Genomic DNA, 22,564 nt, shown 5'->3' with positions numbered 1-22,564 from the left:
TCTCCCTGCCTGTTTTTTACCCTTATTTTTCTTTAACCCCCCCTGTGTGTAAGTCCTTTCATTTACCCCATCTCTGATCTTAAGAGCAGTCGCCGCAGTATTTTTCCGATAAACCCTTGATAAATAAACATGCTCTTTTGTTTCCCCTGAGGGCCCCCACCCTCTCTCCTGAGAGCACACCCCTCTTAAGCACTTCCTCTTCTACAATTAGTCTGTAATAAATACACACAAAAGTAGATAATACACTTTTTTTTGTTTTATTTTTTCCTTAATTTCTTATTAAGCACCGCATTAGTGTGCTCACTTTATGGGACAAAGAAGACTCAAAGAGGTGGACGGGCTGAAAAAAAAAAAAAGGATGCAAAACGAAAAGTTCTATTGCAACTTGGACAGACATTTAGGAGCGTTTTCCAACTCAGCTTCCTGATGCATTTCGATAAGATTAGCGCACTTTTCTTAAACAGGAACCAGAATAATGGTGGGGTTGCATAACAAGTTAAACTACTTCTCTGAGAGCTTTTCAAACTCTTCAGATTACTAGGGAAAGTGTGTGTGTGTGTGTGCGTGTGGGTGTGTTTGTGTGTGTGACTTCATCAAAGTAACAGAATGAAGGGAAGATTCAGTGCGGTCATGTTAAAAAGAGACACGGCATTTTCAAAATTTAACCCCCCCCCATTTGCTTTGACAGAAGTGCTTTTTCGCTCAAGAGCATATGGCAGCGCTACCTGTACCCAGTGCCTCTCTTATCTCCCTCAAAGACAAAGAGGAGGAAGGAGTGCTGAGGAGAAAAAGAGATACTTTCAAACAGACATTCAGACATTGAAGAATCATTCAATTATCGGCAGCGTGATGTAAAATAATTACCTGACTGGCTTCCTGTAATGACTGCTCCTAATTAGCTGTAGACTTTTTTGTTTTAGTTGATAAAAAGAGAAAGTCCCAAACTCCCAATGGCAGAGGAGCTGTGAAAAGATATGTTGTGCATTGAAGCTGCACATGCATGTGCATGTGCGAATGCGCGCAGAATTTACATTGCGACGTGCGCTAACGTGATAAATAGTCCGGAGTGCACAAAAGATCCCTCTTCTCTTAATTAGCTGTGTAACAATTAAAGTCTCTTCCTGGTAAATTGCACCTTTGTCTCCCCCCACCTCCGTTGTCGTGATTTCAGCACCTGTCACAACAGCTCCTCCCTTCAATGCCACCTCTGCCACCACCCGATCAGTGGCGTTCATTATTCGGGGCCCTGACGCGGTGGGAAAGAAAAACGCAATTACGGACGATTTTCTGTTATTTTGGGCAGCACTGAATGTCTGAGGCATGTGAAAAATCAGATTTAAGTCCATCATTCCGGAGTTGCTCAGAAAGATGGCCCTCCTCAGCCTCCATGCCATCTGACCCCACCGTCCCCATCAGCCAATGTGTTCACACGCGGCAGCGTGGATGAGCAGTGATGTAAGCGGTGACAGAAACACTGTGGCCATTGTTTCTCTGCCCCCTCAGGCAACCCATGCGTGAGCGCAGGGTTTTGGTGTCCGACAAACTCATAACAAACACGCGGACTTATGCACATGCTAGTATACGCATACACGAAATTGCGTGGCCAAGTGACAAGAAAACCAATCATTGCACACGCAAACGGTGAAAGATACATTCTGTGACAATCAATCTGTACCGTTTGATGAGGTGCGTCACAGAAATGCGATTATTTCCTTGAAAAACGCTGAGGACTTTTGATACTTTGAGGTTTCCTTAAAAAAAAAAAAAAAATGAATAAAATGTGATAAAAAATGTAAAAAGTTTCCAAAGGGACCAATAGAATGAGCTTCCCTTGAGAGCTGTTCTATGACAAAAATGGATTTAGTGTGAGGCCTCTTTTCCAATTTTTTTCTAATTCATTCATTCATTCATTCATTCATTCATTCATTCATTTTCAATACAATTGCATTTTGTAGAACATGCAAACTCCGATACAGATATAGAACCAGGGGCCTTCTTGCTCTGAGGCAAAAATTTCCTCTTAGAGAACCTTGTCTCGACCTGACTTTAACTGCGAAGAACCAGCATCCGTTCTGAGGCGAAGACATGATTTGGCTCGGTTCAGATAGAGCCGGTTAGCAGTGGTTGTCAAAACCCGTATCCTAAAATAAAGGATCTGAGTATGTTGTTCAAACTGCGGAAACACTTATTTGATTATGAAAATATTCTGCATTCCTAGGACTTCTTCCTTAAGGGATGTTATAATAATAATCATAATAATACGATATATTACTATTATTTTATAATACAATAATATAATGTCCATATAGCAAAATACCCCCACCCCAATCGAGGGGAAATACAAGTAAAGACCACAGGAACTTTGAAATCAAAGACCTTTCAAGTGAACTTTATTTCAAATTGTTAAATAAATTTAATTTTTACCATTTAAGAGATTTCATAGCAGAAGTTCTGTTGCTTACAATTGGATGTGGATTGGGGTTTTCTGTTTTTTTAAATATGGGAGCGTTAAAAAGAGCAAAAACTCAATAAACATCACATCTCTTTTAATTTAAGAAATGCAGGAATGCTTTGTAAGCCATACAATATACAGCTCTAGGTGATCATAAATTACAGCTGTGAAAATAGCATAAAAATGTTAGGAGTTGAGATTGTTGAATGAAATAGATCTTCATCTATTTTGACAGAGTGATATATTTATCCTGCCCAAAAGGACGGTATCACCAAAGTGAAAAGTATCGTTTTTTAGAGCAAATGTCAGTCTGTTAAATTGAACCAACAGCCACATCCGCGCGGTGGTTGCTGCTGCAGCCGAGCAGGATGGATGCAGTGCGTGAGTGTGTGATGAGGCACGTTCTCTTTCATTATCACGTCAATCGCTGTGATTCTTATTTATTTCGAGGCTCTTGCTCCCATTGCCGATGTGGTGGCAAGCAAGGGGCTGCTTAATAAAACGTTGCCTGCTACCATGAGACTGCAGCACAAAAATTCACAGGAAGTCTCATTTACTTATATTCTGAGTTTCCTAATACGTTTCATTAGGTTTGTTTGTTGTTGATTTTTTTGTTGGTTTATTTTTGGCTTTGGTCTGTGCTAATTTTTGATTCCTCGGTAATGTTTTCAATTCAGCAAGCAGAGATATCTTAACAAACCTATTCTACTATAAATCTCATTCTTTATCGGCTACGGCGGGGGTCCAACTGCGCAGCTGCTACCACTATGGTAACATACTCAGGAGGTAGTTGCTTACACACGCACACACATGCACACGCGCGCACACACATATACACACTTATACAGACATGTACACACATGCAAACACACACATGCAGACACTCAGGCATCTGTAGGTCATCATCGTCATAATGGGAATAATACAGGGGATGGTTATCATGAAGGGAAGCTTTGAGCTCTAGGCCGTCTCAGGAAGATGATTCGTCTGGCCCTGGAACAATGAACTGTGGGAATCCGTTTGTCCTGCATTGATCTTACTCCCATGGTCTCCCCCAGCAAGGCTGTCAGAGCTGCGGATGGATAAAAAGACCGACAACATTTTTCTTTCTCCTCCGTGATGCTCCGTCCTTAAGTCTTTCTTCTGTTGTTGTCAGGAGGGCTCCCACTGATCAGGAGGGATGAGCTGAAAGTTGAACTACCTGTTGACAGGATCTCTTAAAGAGCCCTCAATGACATATTATCCGAAGGGGTGGAGAAGGAGGAGGAATGAGTGAGTGAATGTGTCTGTGTGTGTGTGTGTGTGTGTGTGTGTGTGTGTATGGGTCTCCTACTTGTCCACATTTGTTACTAATCTGGTGAAGTCTCTGCTCCAGTGAAAGTTGTTCTTCCTGCTCATTAAAGCATTTCAGGATGAGATTTATGAGGTTTAGTCCTAAATACAGTAAGTGGAGTTTATCATGTTTTTTTGAGGTGCATCCTCAAAAGAAGGAAACTCTTGAGCACACTTTTACGTTTGTCCAGGAGTTGAAGAAGGGAAAATCATTCTCAAAATCTCTAACAACAAAATGGGTTCTTTAAGCTAATGTATTTATTATATTTTATATTTTTTTAAGCCTGATATTATTTTATTTTATTTTATTTTATTAATTTGTTTTAATTTCATGAAATAATATCTTACAGATTTCTCAATAACTACGATTTTAAAATGGACACAACATTTGTGGGTGTCCCAAGACGTATTCTTTGAATCATTAATTTACTGTCGACACTGATTATCCTGCTCGCAAGGTCACAGGGTGGGGGTTGGGGACATGTGGGTGGGAGATAGGGTCACCTTGGACAGGTCACCTGTCAATCACAAGGCTGCTCCTTGGGATCTACAACCACTGACTCATTTATAGAGACAATTAGAGGCTTTATCCAACAGGCAAATTAATGAATTGTTTAATTTTAATTGTTTATCTAAGATTTTGCCACCTCCTGGTAACATTAAACATTTGACATCAACGCTTAACTTTCAAACATTAACTTTTAACTTTTTTTTCTCCATAGATGATTAGATGAATGACAGGTCTATGTATAAAAGGTCTATGTGATGAACCATTCTCAGTCTTGGACTTCTGTATTTCTGTGGCTTTACAATGTCTTGGAGCAGTTTTGAATCAGATGGATCTGAAACGAACAACAAAAAATAATGATAAGTATAATGTATGAAATTAAGCTTCTAATCTGAAAATTAAAATTGTGCAGTATTGAAGGAAAAGTGGAAAAAGCAGAAAAAGTAGAAAAAGATGAATCTTTTGGAGGCCAAAAGAGGCCTGACAAGAACGAGTCTGACTGTACACAGTTTTGGACACTAGATATTTAACGAAATTTGATCCAAACACGAAGAAAGAAACTTTTATTCCGATTAATGTTGCTGAAGGCTGTGGGAAATTCATCAGGTTAAAAAAATCCAGTTTAATTTCTTTTTGACAGGAGTAGTTTAGGAGTGAAATCATAACTTTCTCCCACATTTTCCTTCCGTTTTCTTGGAAGTTCTGGCGAAGTTAAGTAAAACAACAGGAAAGTGAGAGAGATGAGAAAGCTTTTTTTTCTTATCAGATTAATTAGACTCCCTGCAAAGACCACCTGCAATCCCAACCAAACTCAAACTGCAAGAAAAAGCGTACCTGGTCTTTTCTACCAAGCAGTGTGATGTGCACCTCCAGATAATTGATCTCCATAAATGACGCAAACACTTTGAAAGCTACTTTCTGATTGGCGCTTCCCGCTGCTTTGCAAAATATTCCAACGTTCAGCTGTGAGTACATGTAGTATATGGTAAATATCCCCATCGTCCCCTCAACATCAGCCCCCCACCCTTGTCTCATTAATGATTGGGTGCAAATATGATGGAATTCAGCACAATGTGAATAATGATTGATTTGTTTTACACAATGAATTTGTTCATTAGGGCTTAATGAGGTATTGCATTGTGATTAGTTGATGGGTTTTGTGTCGATACATGACAAAATAACAAAGTAAAGTCCAACTAATGGCTTTTCGATCCCCCACGTCTTAAATGTCACAGGAAAGTTTGGTGACAAAACGAGGCTGCGTGTTCGGACGCCATGTTGGAATTGTCTATTCATGATAGTTTTTGTTTTTCATTACAAATTTACATTTATATTTCCAAAAGCTACCAGCCAACTGCTCCAGTCAGTTATGTGCTTACAATTAGAGAGAAGACCATATTAATCCCTCATGCATTTATGATGTGCGCTTGCACTGATAGAACCAAAATGAGCTCTGCTGTGTGAAATGCGCATCCATTGTGTTATGGATACTTATAATTAAGCTCAGGCTTGAAGAGTAAAAGAAAATGCTTTAACTCCCATGAGCCCAGCGCAGTTTCTAGTGTTTCATTGTGTTAATTATTTATTTATTTTTTGCCCTGTGATATTTTAAATATATAAATGAATGAATGAATTAAAACATTAATTAATGAGTACAATAAGTATCACACCTCTACGGGAACAACCCAAATACAAATAATAGTCTATGGACATTGGACTGTTTATATGTTACTAATTACGCCAGAGAAAAACCTTAAAAGAAAGGGTCCCATTTTCGATCAAATATATCCGTATCCATACGGTGAATCTCACTAAGTTAGTTAGGTAGAGTCCATGGTTAATAAATATTAAATGATTCAGTGCACATGAGATTCTAGAATGCTGAGATGTAACATTTTCAATAAAACTGGTCTGAATTTTATTTTTATAGTATTATTTATATGGTATAGTATTATTTATAAGGAACAGGCCATGTAAATGTCCATTATTCAGTTCAAGGCCTCATTTTTTTTACGATCAGAAGAACGTATTGATGCACTTGACTGACTAAAAATGAGATGAAACTTGTGTTTTTACAGTTTCCGCCCATGACTAAGTGTCCGATTTGTCAAATTTTCTAGGCCTAAAAATTTTTAGTGGATTTTGGTGGATTTGGAAAGTCAAAGTAAGAGGATTCAAGAGTGACGGGGCATTAAAACTTCAGTCACTCAGCCATTCAGACTTCTTTTTATAGGCAGATCAGAAATGATAATTTTACAACTTGTGACTAACTGTTGATATCAAGCTACTTAAAAAAAAGAAAAAGAAAACATGTTTTTCCAACTTGTTGACATGTTTCAGGTGTCGGGGAATGAAATCACTTTTCTTTTGGTGTGTGTGTATGTGTCTGCTTGCGATTTTATATGTGTTGCTCTGCTGAAGCACAAACTGAAGCACTGTGAGAGAAACACTAAAGGAAGTCTTTGTGGTTTAAGAGCCATCATAAGCGCCGATAGTTTTAATGAGGCTGAACATACCAGGAAATGACGATATGGTTCTACAGGTTAGAGCTTATTTGTCTTGTAAAACCAGGACAAAGTGGCGTCAACCCCTTCCAGTCGGTAAGAGCGGCAAAACCTGAGCCTTCCATCTTTAAATCGTCTGACATTAATGCTGTGTGGCAGGGTGATGTCTAAGGAGAAAGAGTTGTTGATGTGATTCCAGTAGGCAGTCATTCGATAGAGGAGCACACTGGTGGTGTCTTTTAGAGGGCATTCGCATATGAATTGTTGCTGTAGTCAAAGGGTTGTGTTTGAGTGTGTGTCTGTTGCTTGTGTGTGTGTGTATGGGTGGGTGGGTGTGCCATCCCACTTGTGCACTACCCTCAAATTCCCCTGCATGTGTGTGTTGATATGAGCAGAGGGGGGATGTCACATAAGAAATGTCCTTTTTAATCAGGGTAAAAAATATAAAATGACTCGGAAACAAGGCACGCATATGAATGTGCCTCATTTGCATATGCTCGTCAGCCAGGATACATTTATGGAAAAAAAAAGAAACACACACACACACACACACACACACACGCACACACACACACACACGCACACACACACATACACACACACACACACGCACAACTGGATTTGTCAGTTCATTTCACATTATTCCATTGTCTATCTGCCTTTGTTATATGTTAAAGATAAAGGCAGAAATCAAATTGAAGAAAAGGGCAAGCTGCTATCTGCACAAATGAGCAACAGCTCATCAGCCTGAGTTTAAATCACAGATTTCTATTCCAAAAGGCAACTGTCACTGTAAAAAGAGCCCGTTCAAATAAAGTCTGCTACAATTTGAGCATACCTACTTGGGGGTGCACACAAATACAAGCTAAAAAAAGGCTTTTATACACACACACACACACACACACACACACACACACACACACACACATATATATATATCCTGCACTCACGGTCCTTCGTGCTGTGAGTCCGAAGTGCTAACCACTGTACAATGTGTATACATATATATACACACTCATAAACACACACACACACATATGTGTGTTGTGTGTGCACCTGGTGCAGCGGTTAGCACTTCGGAATCACAGCACAAGGATCCTGAGTGCAGGATAAGCAGCAGACGATGGATAAATATAATGCATAATATATATATATATATATGTATGACAACCAAACCAAAAAAATGACTTCAAATAATGTTAATTATAGGAAATAGATGTTAAAATAACTGCACTGTAACTGATAGCATCAGTGGTGATATAGGTAAGATTGAATTTGACTTAATTCAGTAACTTTTTTTAGTCATCAGTCAACTATTAAATTTTAAATTGAACACACAAGGAAAAGTAAACTTTGTTTGGTAACTTTTTTGTCAAACATAATTAACATTAGATTGTACATATAAATGTTTGTTCTTAAAACCATGCTAGACTTTGAAGACAAATATACGGTTTGGAAGTTGTGCTTCAGTTTTTAAGATTAAAAGAAAAGTTATTGATACAACAAACACAATGTATACTTGATGTACAGTCCCTTCATAAAAGTACACTCAGAGAAAAAAATGGAAATCACCGTACAGCAAAGTATTAAAAGAATCTCAAGTCATACAACACATGAAACACAATACTTATGTTTCTTCTACATGATAAATTTCCCTTTTAAAAAGGGGGCAAAGCACTCTGACTTTAGACTTTTGTGAATGCCTTTTTAAAATTTTTAGATAAGCTCAGCACTATTCTGTCGTAATGAGCATCTGCTTTGACAGAGGCACAGAGTAGAACATAGCTCTCCCATTATGCTCTTAATGAATTCAGGCGCATCGCTTTACGATACATGTGGGGTAAGAAATAAGGAGAATTCAAAGGGCAGCCCACCAGTGTCACATTCCTTCAAACAGAAGTGGAAGCCTGTCACAGAGTCTGATTCATGTTCTCCAGATAACAATCCAACATCGGCTGTGAGTTGGAGGGCTGGTGGCTAAAAGAACAGGCACCCCTTATGTCAAATAACCTCCTACTGATGGGAGGGGAGAATTCAAGAGAAGCACTAAACAAATGGACCAAAGACAACGTTAAGAGACATCCTGTAGGAGAGGGCAGAGGGACCTCAACTGGCCTTGTGTCTGCACAGTGTGTGGGACCGCGAGCATTTGGCCACATATTTAAAAACAAGATTTTTCGTGTGAGTGGTTCATAGATGGAGGCGACAAGGATTGGGTAGTTGCTGAAGCCCCCTGGAAAAGGGACTCAATTATTGATATTGGCTCCACTCCTCTCTTATCAATAGAGATAAAAAAGGTGTGTTACAACAGTGAACTATTGTTCACCCTTTTGGTGCAGGTGATTTTAGATTGAGCATTTCCATTGGTTACATTGTAGTAACCATACATTCATTACCATTTTTTATTTATTTTTACTTATTCAGACAGGTCAAACTCACAGAACTATAATAATTTGCTGGAGTTTTTCTGGAGTTTTGGTGATTAAAATATGGATTTGTGATGCTTAAAAAAATATATAATAGGTGTGATTTTTTCATTATTATTTTTTCATTTGTGTTGTTGTCAATGCATTTTTATTCTAATCAAGTAGACTGCCATTTAACAAACATTTAAAGATGTGTTTCTTTTTTTTCTGTTTTTTTTTTTGTTGTTGTTTTGCATTCATTTTACTTCACAGAATTGTGTTTGACCTTTATGCAAACCTCGTACTTCAGATACAAATAAAGGTAATAATTTTTGTTTTACTCCAGGCCAGTGAACTTTAGGGTTAACAGTGGGTCAGTTGAAATAAGCACAGGAACCTACATTGCCCCCTTGTTTTGTGTTGGCCAAAACTCATTAGACTTCACAGTGAGATCCATTTTCAAATCAAAAGTCTGGTTGTTGGTCACTTTTCTTTTCCCACACATATATAAAGGTCTATTCTATGGAACCTTTCACGTATAATAATTTCGACCTCATGTGTTATCATTTTTCAATATATGATTTTTGTATGAAAATCCACAAAAATGATTTTTTTTTTGATTACTTTAATCATGTATTGTCGCTTGGTGGCTGCTACTGTCACCAGGCAGCATACTAATCAGCTTAATTAGATGTTATGCAATATTTTATTGAAAAAAGCAGAAGCATGGTTGCTGTTTTGTGAAGTTTCGACCGTGACTATGCCCTGGAACAGAGATGTAAACAGGTACATGTAGCACTTTCTGTTTTGAGAACACATGGTGGTACGTTAACTCAAGTAGTATCACTTCTTTATTTAGCATACAAAAATGCAAATTTAGAGGTGTTGCACCAGAGAAAGTTTGTTCTGGAGGTGATTAGATTGGAATTGCTCGGGAAGTCGGAGTCAGAAATTTTTTCAGCGTGACCGACTGTTATATTCTCTATCCTGTTGGGGTCAGGTAGTGACATGACTGAATGAGGGTGGTAGAAGGTGGTAGAAACAGGGGGAGTGAGAGAGAGAGCAAAATGATCCATATCAAATGTAGTGCGAGCTCTTTAATGGAATATTGCGCTAACACAAGTGTCGTGGTACAGAGATAAGAGTGTTGTGTTTACTGGAGTAACCCCTTGGTTTTAAGTGCTATTGTTAATATCATAATTGTAGTATTACAGTGGCTTCCTGACAATGTCGTTGCTTCGTTTCATTAAGGCGTGTAATTGGAGGAATTCTGATAGGATGGGCACAAGTAGCTTAATTATACACCGCTCAGTCTGTTTCCAGAGTAATTATTTCATCCAAAATGGTGTTAGATTTTGAAAAAAAAAAAAGTTTTGAGGACTCACAGTAATTTTTTTTAACTGTATCTAAATGGCATATTTCATTTAACGCTGAAGGATCACACAGCAACAGGGTTTCTCTAAATGGTGTCCTTGACTTATGGCAGCAGATGCACCACCATATTAGCTCCCATTTAAGGTGTAATTACCTCAAAATGTGCATCTAAAACATTGCGGGATGTGTACAAACAGAAAGCACATGGCTGGAACTCCAATCTGCAGAGTTTAGAAGTAAATGAATCATGATGCAGTTGTTGAAAAAGCTGACGTTGAAATATGAAAAGACAAGGACAAAGGGGAACTAATACTGATGTATTTGTCTTAACCGTTATTTTTACCACTTTGTTTTTGTAAGAAGAGCATGTCATTTCAAAAAATTCCATCTTTTTGTCAACAAAGGTTTGAAAAAATCCGCACACCAAGAGTGCTCCAAAATTAAAGATAATTTATTTTATTTAGAGTAAAAAAAATTGCTTACCAAAATATGTTTAACAAACAGATTACTGTGGCACCCTTTTCAAATGTTTGCTTTAAAAATGGTGCCACAATAACATGTTTGTTAACATATATTGGTAAGCATCTGAAGAAGAGTGGATTTTTGCCCGAAACATCATGCTACGATAGATTTTCCTTACTCTGTGTAAATCAATTATTTTTAATTTTGGAGCACTCTTTGTGTGCATATATTTTCAAACCTTTGTTTAGCTGGTACTTTTGATCCAACACCCATCCCTAACTGGGCAGTGAATATGCGTGTTTTCCTTTTTTCTCCATTTTTTTTATTACTTTATTTCCAACATAAACACTGAAGTTGAAATCTATAGTTCCCATTTTACAGTCTAAGTGTTATGAACTCATTGCAGGCTGACGTTCAAAACCTTGTCTGCGTTTGTACGGCCACTTTATTCTATTTCTGTTATGAGCTTCCAGTCGACACAGAGTATGCTTTTAGTGACAATTTAAATGCTATCTATCAAATGAGAACTCGGTAATCTAGAGTTGTTTGAAAGTTGACATTTTCTAATACAATGTTGAGATTGCATTTCTGAGTCTATTTAAATGCGATGGATCAGACAAATTGACATTGAATATTTCCATTTTGATGGACAATATTTACTGGAATAACTTTTGAGATACTGAAAATCATTAAGCCCATTCGCTAAGGAAACTAATGGAGAATCACTGTGCAACAAAAGTTTTGATTTGCACACTGACTCTATTCAATTTGCGTCCCCAAATGAGTGACTCGGCTCATGCATGCGAGTTGCAGATTTGGTTAAGAGAGTTGATTGCGTGATCTCTAAATTGACTGACAAGTCGTTGTTTGCACATTAATTTGATAAATATATACATCTGGAAAACATGGTGGGGTTAAACAACTACCTCTTCCATATGGAAAAAAGACAGTCCATAAGCATTTCAGATCATTTTCAAATCAAAAGCCATTCCAGTCGTGATCCTATGTATTGTTTAATTGGATAGTTGCCAAAAAGAATCATAAATATTTTTGTCTTATAAAAAAGAAAAGAAAACTAAGTGTTTCCTTCTTCTGAATATTTTCTTTGCAGGATGGAGGACTCCAGTTTGTGCCTTGGTATGTCATCGGCAGTGCCTGATGCTGACGCTCATCTGAGCAGTGCTGTGTTAAATGGCCGCTATCCTATCAGTCAAAAACTTCACCAGCTCACTGCCCAGTTAGGACATGCTTTCCCAGACCTGCATCGCCCACAGCAGATCCCTGAAGAGAAGGCAGCCACTCCTCTGGATGAGAAGACCCACCATGCAGCACTAGCCAGCCAGCCAATCAGCAGCCAGATGGCTCTGTTAGCTAATCAGCTCAATCGAGATATTGACGCAGGGGCACTCAGTGGGTTGAATGGCCGTGTTGACCTGCAGCAGTTTCTCAATGGCCAGAACTTGGGTATCATGTCACAGATGAATGATATTGAAGACGATGCCCGCAAGAACAGGAAGTACCCTTGCCCTTTGTGTGGCAAACGTTTCCGCTTTAACAGTATCCTGTCCCTGCACATGCGCACGCATACAGGAGAGAAGCCCTTCAAATGCCCCTACTGTGACCACCGAGCAGCTCAGAAGGGCAACTTGAAGATTCATTTACGCACCCACAAGCTGGGGAACCTGGGGAAGGGCCGTGGTCGTGTCCGTGAGGAGAACAGACTCCTGCATGAGTTGGAGGAGAGGGCCATACTTAGGGATAAGCAAATGAGAGGAAGTGGTGGTCTCCTCCAGACAGCCCAGACCCCACATCTGGGCCTCAGCAGCAGCATTAACTCACATCAGCAACAGCTTGGCTCGGCTTGCAGCCTCCCACCCCCCTCAGGCCTCATCACTCCTGAGACTATTTCCCAACCTTCGTCCTCACCCAAGTCAGCCAGTGCACAGGATGAGCAGTCCCTCAACCCTGCAGCAGGTTTCCGCTGCACTTTCTGCAAAGGCAAGTTCAAGAAGCGCGAAGAGCTGGATCGTCACATCCGCATCCTCCACAAGCCCTACAAATGTACGTTGTGTGAGTTCGCAGCCTCCCATGAAGAAGACTTGATTAGTCACGTTGAAAAGGCCCACATAACTGCTGAGACCACGCAGGGCCAGGGTGTTGGTGGTGCTGGTGGCACGCAGATGGCCACCGAATTCCGTTGTGATGTCTGTGGCCAGGTATTCAGTCAAGCTTGGTTCCTCAAGGGCCACATGCGTAAGCACAAAGACTCCTTTGAACACTGCTGTCAAATCTGTGGCCGTCGCTTCAAGGAGCCCTGGTTCCTTAAGAACCACATGAAGGTGCATCTTAACAAGCTGGCCATAAAGAGCAAGCCCCCTCAGCCCAGTGAGCAGGACATGGCTTCAGTCAACATGAGTAGTCTGACTCAGGAGGCCCACGCCAACCTCTACTCCAGGTACATCTCCTGTCTTCAGGGAGGCTTCCTTTCACCAGACAAACAAGGCATGAGTGAGCAGCACCAGATGTTGGCCAAAGCTGGGATTGCCATGAAGGAAAAGGAAATGTTAGGGAAACTGCTGGGGCCAATGGCAGCAGGTATTGGCCAGGGGCTAGGGGAGACTGAAAAACGCTCGCTCCTTGGTTGTCTAAACCTTGTGCCACCATTGAAATCCAGCTGCATGGAGCGTCTTCAAGCTGCTGCAAAAGTTGCAGAGATGGATTCTCTCAATAGCTTCCAAGCTTGGCAGATAATGGCCCGTGGCATGGCTATGGACAGGGCTTTCATGCATAAGGAGCAGCAGCAGCAGCACCACATACCCCCCGGGCAGGAAGATGAGATGACTGGTGCAATGTCCTCCTTCTCCAAGGACAAACAAGATTACTCCATGATTTCTTCCTCTGATAGCTCCAAGCATAAGCAACTCTCAGACACCTTGCAGGGGTCTAAGGCTGCTGGTGGAGCCTTGATGTCCATGAAGGAGGATGGAAGAGGCTTTGACAGTCACCATGATTTGATGTCTCACCACAGTAGTGCTGAAACAACCAGTAGCCTCGCTGGCCTGGGGAACCCCAATATTGATTTTGGCCTCTCCAGCCTGAAAGAGAAGCCTTCAGAGTGCCCTGACTGCGGCCGGGTCTTCAGGACCTACCATCAGATGATAGTCCACTCCCGCATCCATGGCAAAGATAGGAGAGGCATTGAAGAAGCACTCCAGCAGCAGAGCGTGGATGAGCGGCGCGGGTCCGCCAGCGACCCCGAGTCACAGTCTATCAGCCGCTCCACAACTCCCGGGTCATCAAATGTGACTGAAGAAAGTGGAGTTGGAGGTGGACACTCCCAGACAGGAAGTGTCCAGGATGACAGCCCACATCCCTCTTCACCATCTTCTGGTAAGAAATCAGACTGGATGAAACCTCTCTACCTTTCCTGTCTTGCTCTGAAATTGCTATTGTAGTTTCCACTAACAATCTCTTTATGTTACCAACATAAATATGTTACTAGTGAAAAACTGATTTTTAATACATTTGGAGATGATCTTCAAGCCAAGAACTGCATTTGGTCAAATTGTTTGTTCAGACAAAAGAGAAAGTGATTCAGCACAGCAAGATGATTTCTTGTCTGAGATAGCTTGATTTCATACTTCTCAAGCTAATTAAGCTGTCCGGAAAAGAGAACGGCTATTCAACCTCAGATAAACCTGTCTTTTTAATTTCATCCATGGTGTAAAAACTTACATTACTACCACTATATCCACAGTTGTCTAAAACTAAAAGCCTGTTTGATTTGGGATTTTTGTCGGTTCCAAAAAATCCTGCTGGACATGATGATCACCCAAATATGTACAACACGGCTCAGACCCAGACCTGTCCACAGTTTAAAACCTGGGATCCAGACCCATGCAGATCAAAGAACTATCGGACCAGAGTACAGCCAGAATACAAACGTTTGACTGTGGCAAAACATAGCATTTTACCTCATTTGACGTCACCGGCTCCTCTTCTCATTATGACTGTTTCACATATAATTCATACATCTGGCAAGAAGGGAAACAAATCCATGTTTTCTTTTTTTCCACTCTTACTGACTGAAACACTCAGCTAATCCATGCCTTTTTCAGTCCGATTTATGTCCTGGTGACAGATCACCAATTTGACGAGTGGAGGATCAGCTTGGTTGTATCTAATGTAATGAATAGCTTTGATTGTTTATTTCTGAAAATACAAACTGTTTCCATATGGGTCCCAGGTTGGGTATTGGATTACTTTCTCAGTCCAGAGGTAGCCAACATGAGAGCTTATTTTAAAACTAACTGACTCTGTCCAAAAGTCTGGGCAATGCAAGAATTTTTACATCAAATTTGGTAGTTTCTGTTATTAAATTACACAAAATAGTGTAAAATAGGATTTTTACAAAATGAAAATCCAGACTCCCCGATATCCATGTAAACTACAAGGAATAACTTTTCCAAATGGAGTTTAGATAAACAGTGTTTCACATTGTTGTATATTAGAAAGGACACAATATGCAAACCTTTATTCAAAAAAGACATTTTCTAGGACATTCTATCCTTTTTATTATCTTTTCTAGAAATAGTTAGGGGCATCTCCGAGACTTTGCTTGGTTTTTAACATCCAGTGAAACAACTTATCTGTTTATTCACATTGAGGTACTGTATTGTATCCCCCATCCAATTTGCTTTCAATTTCACCCTAGGATAGTCAGAATACTGTGTGTGAAAAGTATTTTTCACAATGTCTTAGGGATCGCCAATTAATTTTTTTAATTAAATCTGGAAATCTAAATTTTCGCAAGCTTTAGTAGTTAATGTGTAGTTGACCAGAAGTTCTGATCACAAAAACATGACCTTGCATTCAACCGTCTTCTTGCACTGTATTCTACCCACTGTTCTATTGCAATGATCACATTCATATCTAAAATCATATTTATAACAATGTTTACACTCTTCTACCAGCACATATCCCAATGCACTGTGGACAGCAAAACAGGAATTTCACTGTACAGGGAAACACATTTCTACACTGTACGTGTGACAATAAACTCTTTAGGTCTTGAATGACCTAGACTGTGTGTAGGGTTGTGAAGGTCATACATTTATATTGCAAATGTACCACTGTATAGTAATGCCACACAGCAGTTCATATTATGCATTCATCACTATGTTACACTTAATTTGGGTACAACTAACACATATAAATTGAAACTTAAAGTAAGAAGTTTCCTTCTCCAGTAATTTTAGAATGGAGATCCTTCTTCTGATTCCATTATGTGCGAACTCACTGAACGTTTGATTTTGAATATAGGTGGTTTTTTTTTTCTGCATATCTTAAATACGAAGTGAAAAATAACCCAAATAGTCATATCAAAGCTGCACATTCCTCTCATAACTCAAATACTCGCTGCCTTTGTTCCAAAGCCATCTCACACCCTCATATAGTGGTTTGTTTATCCAGCATGGGACACACCCACACACATATGGACATCCACTGAAGTCTATATACACTGTGCCACAAATACTCAAGGCTATACATAGAAACAATCATCTTTTACAGTTTCAGTCAAACACGAGAGAAAAGAGAGCCAAGAAATGCAGGTTAAAAGCTTGCATCCCCTTGGAGCGTCAGTAAAGACCTGGAGCGCAGGGACGAGCTGGTTTTAACCACAGCAAATTAATAATTGTCTTTAATAAACATGCTTGGAGATGAACATCCCCTCCCTTTTGCTGCAAACCCCCGGCCGGCTGGAGCCAGATAAGTGTATGTTTAGTGGGATTAAGCAAGGCTCATTGCTAATGATTACACAAGTTTTTAAAGGTAACTTTTGCTGGCTCCTCAGGGCACTACGCCAGCGTTAAGAAGCGTGTGCCGTAATTAGGTCACGACTATGCGATAATCAGTCAGTTTAAGCTAAACAAGACACTAATTAAAGATATACATATAAAGCAGGTCAAAAAAAAAAGAAAAAAAATCTGTACTCTCAAATGCGGCGTTGTGCTTTTAAGTCTGTTGAGAGAGGAAAAATAAATAAATAAATATATATATATATATATATATATATATATATATATATATATATACATAAATATAAATCAGAGTGGCTTAGCTTAAGGCTGTAAGCAACTTAATTCCACCAGTGGAGATGGAATTGTTTATTTATTCACAGAGGCATGAAGTCCTTATCATGCCCATGTAGTGTGATGGGTTTGTACATGGGACAGGCTATGTTTATTTTAATCTAAGAAATAATAACAGACAACCCCCCACACCCCAATTAGGAATTAATGAAAATGAGAGCGAGATAAAACCCTATTTTCTTTATAGAGACTATAAAACGTAACACTTTCTCAACAGGGTTGGGGTGCAGTGGATGTAATTATCTTCTGAATATAAATGCTGGTAGTCACCCCCCCTCTTCTTTTTTTCCATCCCCCTCCTTCTGTCTGTCTCATTTGACTCAAGCACTTTGGATCTGATGAGTATGGCTCGCAAAGTTTCAACAACTTCACAAGTACTGTATTAACATCAGGCATACACTGTATGCAGAAAGTAAGCAAATTAAAATAATACTTGACAAATAAAATCAATAGTATTTACCAGAGCCTGCTAACAAAGCACAGGGAAATGCATTAGATTTAGTTCAGTGGTTAAATCTCCCCCTTCGGGCTCCTTAGAGGAAGGAGGAAAGGATTAAAGGCAGAAATGTAAGAACAGAAATGTATTCAAATTTTGAATTTCATGAAGGAGCGAGAGACAGAGAAAGAGAGAGAGAGAAGACAACAGCCTGCTGTTTTGTACAAAGTCTTAACATTGTCCTTCCTGTCTGCTATTGTTTGTCTAAAGAGGGCCTGAGCACGTGGTGCCCTGGCCCCAGCATTCACTTATTATAGCCCCCCCCCCCCACCCACACACGCACACACATACACACATTTCCATACATGAATTTATTATTATTTGAAGTCAAACGACTATGGGAACCTAAGCTGACCTGGCACTAGTTTAATTTATCTAAACAGAGGAAACCCACTGCACACTGTCACTGAAGCTCTTCCAACTACATGTAATAGGTTTTTCTTTGTTCCTCATGCCCTGATAATTTTGTGCTAATTTACTGGTGGCTGTCATTTTAACATAAAAGTAAGCGTTGACACTTGAGGATTAAAAAACATCAATAGTGTCTCATCATATTAGGAACAAATACTACTACTACTACTACTACTGCTACCAATAATATATAAATAATAATAATAATAATTATAGCAGAAAATGGTACCAAAACCAAACTAAAACCAACAAAAATCCTGCATGACAGGTAAAAAATGATTAGTAGTCTTTAGAAAGAATAAAACCACTGACCTTTGACCCCTGTATCATTACTGTAAAAGAGGAAGGGGGGAAAACATGTGTAAGGTAATATTTATATATTTATAAACCCATACCATATTTCTCCCGGTTCCAAAATTGAGTGTGTGATTGTCAATCTCACGTTAGGAAACACTCTTCCTAAATGTTCCAAAAGGAAACTGAGCACTCACCTTTGTTCTGTTGTCACCCCCAGCCCCCAGCTCCACCTTGAGTACGTGTGTGTGTGTGTGTGCGGGTGCGTGCTGGTTGCAATCCACCGCAGGATAGCCTCTTCGTCAGCCTGTCACACGGCTAGCGGAGATCTGATCAAAGATCGAAAATCACAGTCGAAACCATTTTGCTCCTGTTGCTATAAAAAAATGACAATGGGGGCGGGTATGGGAAAAGAGAATCAACTTTAAAATATAATTGTTTTTGCAGCTTCCTCCCTGTTTCTTTTTTTTTTTTGTCAGAAGCAGCAAAACTTCACAACTGTGTGCTGAGGGACTCTCAAATTAGAAGCTTTGATGTGTGAGAAGAAAATGTCGGAGAAAGGTGTCAGCGCGCATCTGTGTGTGTATGAGTGTGTTTCTTGTGTTTTGGTTTGCGCTACTTTCCGTGTGTGTCTCACACCAACAGGATGTTGCCACTTGTCTTCATTTTAATATTGAAGACTTTCTTTTCCTTTTCCCCGCAAATAAAGACCAAAAACAAAACTAAAACAAAAAATCCAGGTGGTCTTGTGTTTGTTTGAGTGTGTGCAAGCATGTGTGTGTGAGCCCCTGCCCCGCCGCCAGCGCAGCAGCGATTGTGAGTTAAACTTGAATTATAGTAATCAACAATAACATCTCGAGTGTGAATGAAGGTCAGCGGCGGTGCTTTTGTCTGCCGGCTGTTTAAAAAGCAGAGAAAACAGGATGAAAAGACAAAGACCTAATCGCTCCAGTGCTCACCTTCAACACTTTCCATATTCACTCAAATACAGTATTTCTTTGAAAGAAAAAAAGAGGTTATAACAATGTTATTTGTGGTTTTTTGGCATTATATTGATTTCTCTTGTGTTTTTATCGTGCCATTTCGAATATATATATATATATATACATACTACATATACACACTACATGGTAGACGCCATTCGTGACGGAGACAATTTTTCTAATAAAACACAAAATTGACACAAGGACACTGGGGTGGCTGTGGCTCAGTCATTAGATTCCCTCCAATTAGAAGGTTTCCAAATCCATTCCCAGCTCCTCCCTCCTGGATGTTGACGTGTCCTTTGGGGAAGACTCTTGAATCCCAAGTTTACCCTATTGGCATGGTTAGCCCCTTGCATGACTGCCCTGCCACCATTAGTCTGAGTGCACGTGTGTATGGATGAATTGAATGCTTTCTATTGTGTGCCATATAAGTTGAGATCATTTAGTTATAAAATGTGTACTGAAACATAGAATCACTTTTTCTATATATTTTAAATATGAAATTATGAATTCATATTGAGGGGAGAATTATTTGAGATCCATTTATAAGAATAAAGACAAAGGACTTAATAGAGAACTGGATCACATATTTATCAATAAAATTCCAAAACCCAGTCCAAGTAATTCTTCAAAATAGGTGCCATCCATCTATCCATTATCTACCGCTTAACCTGCAGTCAGGGCCAGGGGAGGCTGGAGTCTATCCCAGCTGCTATTGGGCAGGAGGCAGGGTATAACCAGATACCAGACAAGTCGCAAGTTGATCACAGGGTCACACATAGAGACAAACAACAATTTACACAATATTTCCATTGTATTACAGTTAGCTAGCCTTGTGCATGTTTTTGGACTGAGGGAGGAAACCCACGCAGACACGAGAAGAACATGCAAACTTGACAAAAGAAGGCCGCCCCTATAGGAAGTGAACCAGGGTGCTGTTTAGCGGAAGCATTAACCACTACGCCACTTCATCCTTCCTTTTTTTTTTTTTGCAATTACATTTTTTTTAGGTGAAAGTAAGTCATATGGCTGTCACAGGTTCATATTGCACAGTTTGTGCAATGTGGCAAAAAATGTGGTTTGTGCAATGTGGCAAAAAAATAGAAATATATAAAACATTGAATGTAAATATGTTTCAATCATTTTTTTTACTTATACATCTGAGGAGAGACAGTGATAAAAAAATAATGCAACTCTTGGATGATGAACTCTTTTAAAAAAATTATAGTATATACATTCTTGAATCTGATTTGAAGACATTTATTCTTTAAAGTTGTTTTGCGACTTTCTTTTTTCTTTGTAATTTAGCTTTTTATATATTTCTTCATTTGTAATCAATGTATGTATTGTTTGTTTTAATTTTACTGGCTTTTTCCCTTTTTGTCTTCTTTTTCTATTCATTTTGCACCCACTTGCATCTGTTCCATTAAATTTGTTCCCTTTTACTTGGCACTTATTTGGCATCTTGTCTCCAAATGACACACTGGTCAAAATCCTCATTTAGCATTTCCTTGTCCCCCCAGTCGGCTGTCACTCTGCAGGCAAATCTGTAAAGAGTGGCATTTCCTTTCGCATGTTTGGCCTGTAGCAGCAGGCGTACACCTTCTGAATACCCTGCTCCCACCTCCTGGCTCTCGACTGCGAGAGCCTGCTCTCTGCCTCCCTCTCCAGAGAATCCCCCAGTGTCGACATTTTTTTTTTTAAGGAGGAACAGCGTTTTAACATGGTGAGGATTAGCCAGCGTATCCCTGGGTTTTTACTGCAGCTCAAACAAACAGGCGAAATACTCGTTCCATAGAAATTGAAATTGGATTTGTCGACTTGAAGCCTCAGGTTATAAAGCGTGAATATTCATCTTATTGCGTGGTTACAATGGGGATGTAATTACATGTGCAGACAAACTGTTACAGTGTAATTACTATGTCATTAAGGCAGGAATGAAGTAAAAGATCAAGGTTCTCTTGAATGGATGCTGGATGATGTTATCTGATGATGTTTATTACAAACTGGGTGATGATCGGAAAAAATGACAACGTCAAAGAGTTCCTTTCATGCGATTAGTTGAAATCATTGCGTTACTGCATTCTCATCAAATTGTTACAAAATGAGGATGGTTACTTTACACACAGAAAAAAAGGACATTTCTTTTCTGATTCTGATTGATTTAAGTAGGTAGCTGGCCAAACACACTTTGCCTCATGTTTTATTTATTTATTTATTTTGAGTAGGTTTTTAATTTGCTTGTAATGTTAAAACAAAATATATGATTATCTTAAGAAAATTTATACCTGAAATACACAAATAAATAAATTCACAAATAAGTAATCAGATAAATAGATACATGAATAAATTAACAAATAAATATGCAAACAAATGCATTTACGTATACATGCATGCATATACACATACATACCTTCTAATGTAAAAATGGCATTTAATGAAAAGCACATGCCTGTATGTCATCGCTTAAAGACTTGGATTAAACATTTTTCTTTCTTCGAGGGCGGGAAAGTTACTTGGAAAATTTGTGATATCATATATGTAAGTGAAATTCAAAAATGACCCATCAAAACCGTCATAGTTGCGTTGTTTTCCACAATTCACAGGGGTATTCAGACTTCTTTTTTTTTCCAGAAATGTTGAGAATATTTTGCAGCTTCATATCCACATCTGGTAATTCCAGATCTGTGTCCGTGAAAGTTTCTCCATCTAACTGCATTAGGTCATTCATTTAGTCTAAAAGTCGTCTTTTTTGAATGCACGTTTTGCTGTCAGAATCTTAACATGATATGTTTGTAGTTTAGAGCCGCTTAAAACTCACCATCCAAATCTGAACTGCAGTTTTTGCCTTCAAACGTGTGTTGAATTGAATCACTCAAATTGATGTTATTATCAGTGGTGCCGTAGTCAATGCTACCGCCTCACAACACGAAAGCCCCTTCTTCGTTTCCCACTGGGGGCCTCTCTGTGTGCAATTTTCATGTGTCTGTGTGGGTCTTCTCCGGTTTCGTCCAACAGCCCCCCCAAAAATGGTAAAATAGCCCAGATGTGTGAATGAAAGAGTGAATGGTTGTCTCTCTATATGTGGCCCTATGATTGACTGATGACCGGTCCAGGGGAAACCCCACCTGTTGGCCAATGACAGCTGGGATATGCTCCAGCATCCCTTTGACCTTGACTGCAGGATA

At 39.4% G+C, this 22,564-nt stretch overlaps 1 protein-coding gene across 5 annotated transcripts in view; it reads left to right on the top strand.

The window, feature by feature from the left end:
* The window catches only part of znf536 (zinc finger protein 536), a 274,619-nt gene that overhangs the window by 137,028 nt on the left and 115,027 nt on the right, over positions 1 to 22,564 (top strand). For all 5 annotated transcript variants that reach the window (XM_086143682.1, XM_086143684.1, XM_086143680.1 and 2 more), the window contains one exon: positions 12,149 to 14,427. In XM_086143682.1, coding sequence (XP_085999808.1) covers positions 12,150 to 14,427 — 2,278 coding nt within the window. In that variant the 5' untranslated portion in view covers position 12,149. The remainder of the gene's footprint in view (positions 1 to 12,148; positions 14,428 to 22,564) is intronic.

The sequence above is a fragment of the Fistularia commersonii genome, chromosome 3 (genome assembly GCF_037954325.1).
Source record: "Fistularia commersonii isolate RoL2024-O1a breed Wild chromosome 3, RoL_Fcom_v1.0, whole genome shotgun sequence".
NCBI lineage: Eukaryota > Metazoa > Chordata > Actinopteri > Syngnathiformes > Fistulariidae > Fistularia > Fistularia commersonii.
This window is presented reverse-complemented; position numbering and strand designations above follow the sequence as displayed.